The sequence below is a fragment of the Triticum aestivum genome, chromosome 1A, assembly GCF_018294505.1.
Source record: "Triticum aestivum cultivar Chinese Spring chromosome 1A, IWGSC CS RefSeq v2.1, whole genome shotgun sequence".
Lineage (NCBI taxonomy): Eukaryota > Viridiplantae > Streptophyta > Magnoliopsida > Poales > Poaceae > Triticum > Triticum aestivum.
Window position 1 is genome coordinate 275,414,166 of NC_057794.1, and position 1,782 is coordinate 275,415,947.

Consider the following 1,782-nt stretch of genomic DNA (forward strand, 5'->3'; position numbering starts at 1 on the left):
CGAACAAAGTAGAAAAAGATACGGGTGTGCTGTCTTTTTTTAGGAAGTTCCAGAATTAGGCGATCACTTTTTATTTTATTTTCAGGGCAAGCGATCACTTGTTATCTGAACAGCTATTGGGCCCAATGGGCTAAAAGGATTTTATTAACGTGGGCTGAAAACCTTAGTAGGCTGCGCAACACGCATCGACAGTGGGTTTATTTCACACACGCACACAACTGATGGCGGTTTTTCCATTTCCATTTCCCTCCTCCCACAACCGCCTCCCGGAGAGAACTCCATGGAACCTCCTCCTGAGCCCGCGGCTCCGCCTCCCCCTCCTCCTCCTCCGCCGCATCCGCATGACACAACACTCACGCTGACGTTGGCGCTGCCCCCTCCTGGGCTCGCGTCCGTGCTGATCTCGCCGAAGCCGGGCGCACGAAGGCCGAGGCCCGAGGGCGGCGCCAGCCCCAGACCGCGGTGCTCGCCCATCGGCGACACACCGCCGTGCACAGAGTGCGGAAAGCGGTTCCCTTCATGGAAGGCGCTCTTCGGACACATGCGATGCCACCCAGAGCGGCAGTGGCGCGGGATCACGCCGCCCCCGGCGCACTTCTGCCAGGGCGTTGCAGCCGCACCAGTCGCCCCCGCCGGACAGTTCACCGTGCAGGAGCGCGAGGTCGCTTCCAGCCTCCTTATGCTCTCCAGTGCGCGTCCGGGCGCTAGCAAGGGCAAGAAGGTCGTTAATGCTGCTGCTATTACTCGTAGCGGAATGGAGAGCTGCGGCACGTCGGCGTGCGCGTCAGTGGTGCCGGGGCCGGCCAACTGCGACGAACACAACTGCAGCGTATGTGACCGTGGATTCGCCAGCGGACAGGCTCTTGGCGGGCATAAGCGGTGCCACTGGCATAGGGCCTGCTCGGGGGTGGTGGTGATCGCCGCTACTGGCAGCAGTGGGTCCCCAATGTCGACCGATGAGACGGCGATTCTAGACCTCAACCTGCCGCCTCCTGGGCCACCTCCGGTGCGGAGGAGCGACCAAGGCAGCAGCCTGAATGACATGCTGGATTTGAAGCTTGGGTACTACGGATAACTGGGTTTCAGTGCTTCACCATGCATGTATGCGCTAAGCTAAGTTTGATATATGTATGTACGTAAGTAGTGTATGTATGTATATTGATGTTTGCTTGCTTTTCTTTTAGGCGCGCTGATTCAGAAAGGATGTTTTCTTGTCTTTCTGAATTGGCTTTCTGTTGCTTTGAAGTACGTGAGGTACTAACTGTGGCATACCAAGTTTGTGTGTGTACAAACGTATGATGTATATGCATGAGTGTAGCTAATGTGGAGCTAATTACTAATAATGTATGTTTTTTCCTTCCTCCTTTTTTCTGCATATTATTATTATTTCTCTTATCTTTTATGGTTGTTATTATTATTTCTCTTATGTGAGTGTAGTTGTACAGGTTTTGTTTCACATATGCTAAGGTTTTGTTTCATATTTGTACAGGTTTTGATCACCAATTAAGTGTTGTACTCTCTCTGTTCATTTTTATAAGACATTTTAGACATTTAGACACTGCCAAATACAGTACAAAGCAAGCTGTCTAAAACGTCTTATAAAAACGAACTGAGGGAGTACATTTTTTATCTGTACTGCCGGAAGTATATTTTGGTAAGCCCTGCTACAACTGTGCTTGGTGTGCCCTCGCTAGATGTTGCGAGGCCGCGGGACGGCGAGCCGGTGGTGCTCCGTATTTACGACTGTCCAGGAGAAAAGTTGCGACCGGCGTGGCACGCTGC

The 1,782-nt window shown here is 52.3% G+C and overlaps 1 protein-coding gene across 1 annotated transcript; it reads left to right on the forward strand.

The window, feature by feature from the left end:
- The first annotated feature begins 252 nt into the window (after positions 1-252).
- Positions 253-1,358, forward strand: LOC123118628 (zinc finger protein ZAT3). Its single transcript, XM_044538618.1, has one exon. It carries the CDS (start codon positions 281-283, stop codon positions 1,073-1,075), a length of 795 nt encoding a protein of 264 aa, XP_044394553.1. The 5' UTR covers positions 253-280; the 3' UTR covers positions 1,076-1,358.
- The last annotated feature ends 424 nt before the right edge of the window (positions 1,359-1,782 follow it).

Excerpts from the sequence above, each read along its gene's own strand:
- LOC123118628 (XM_044538618.1), top strand. The coding sequence starts at position 281 with ATGGAACCTCCTCCTGAGCCCGCGGCTCCGCCTCCCCCTCCTCCTCCT.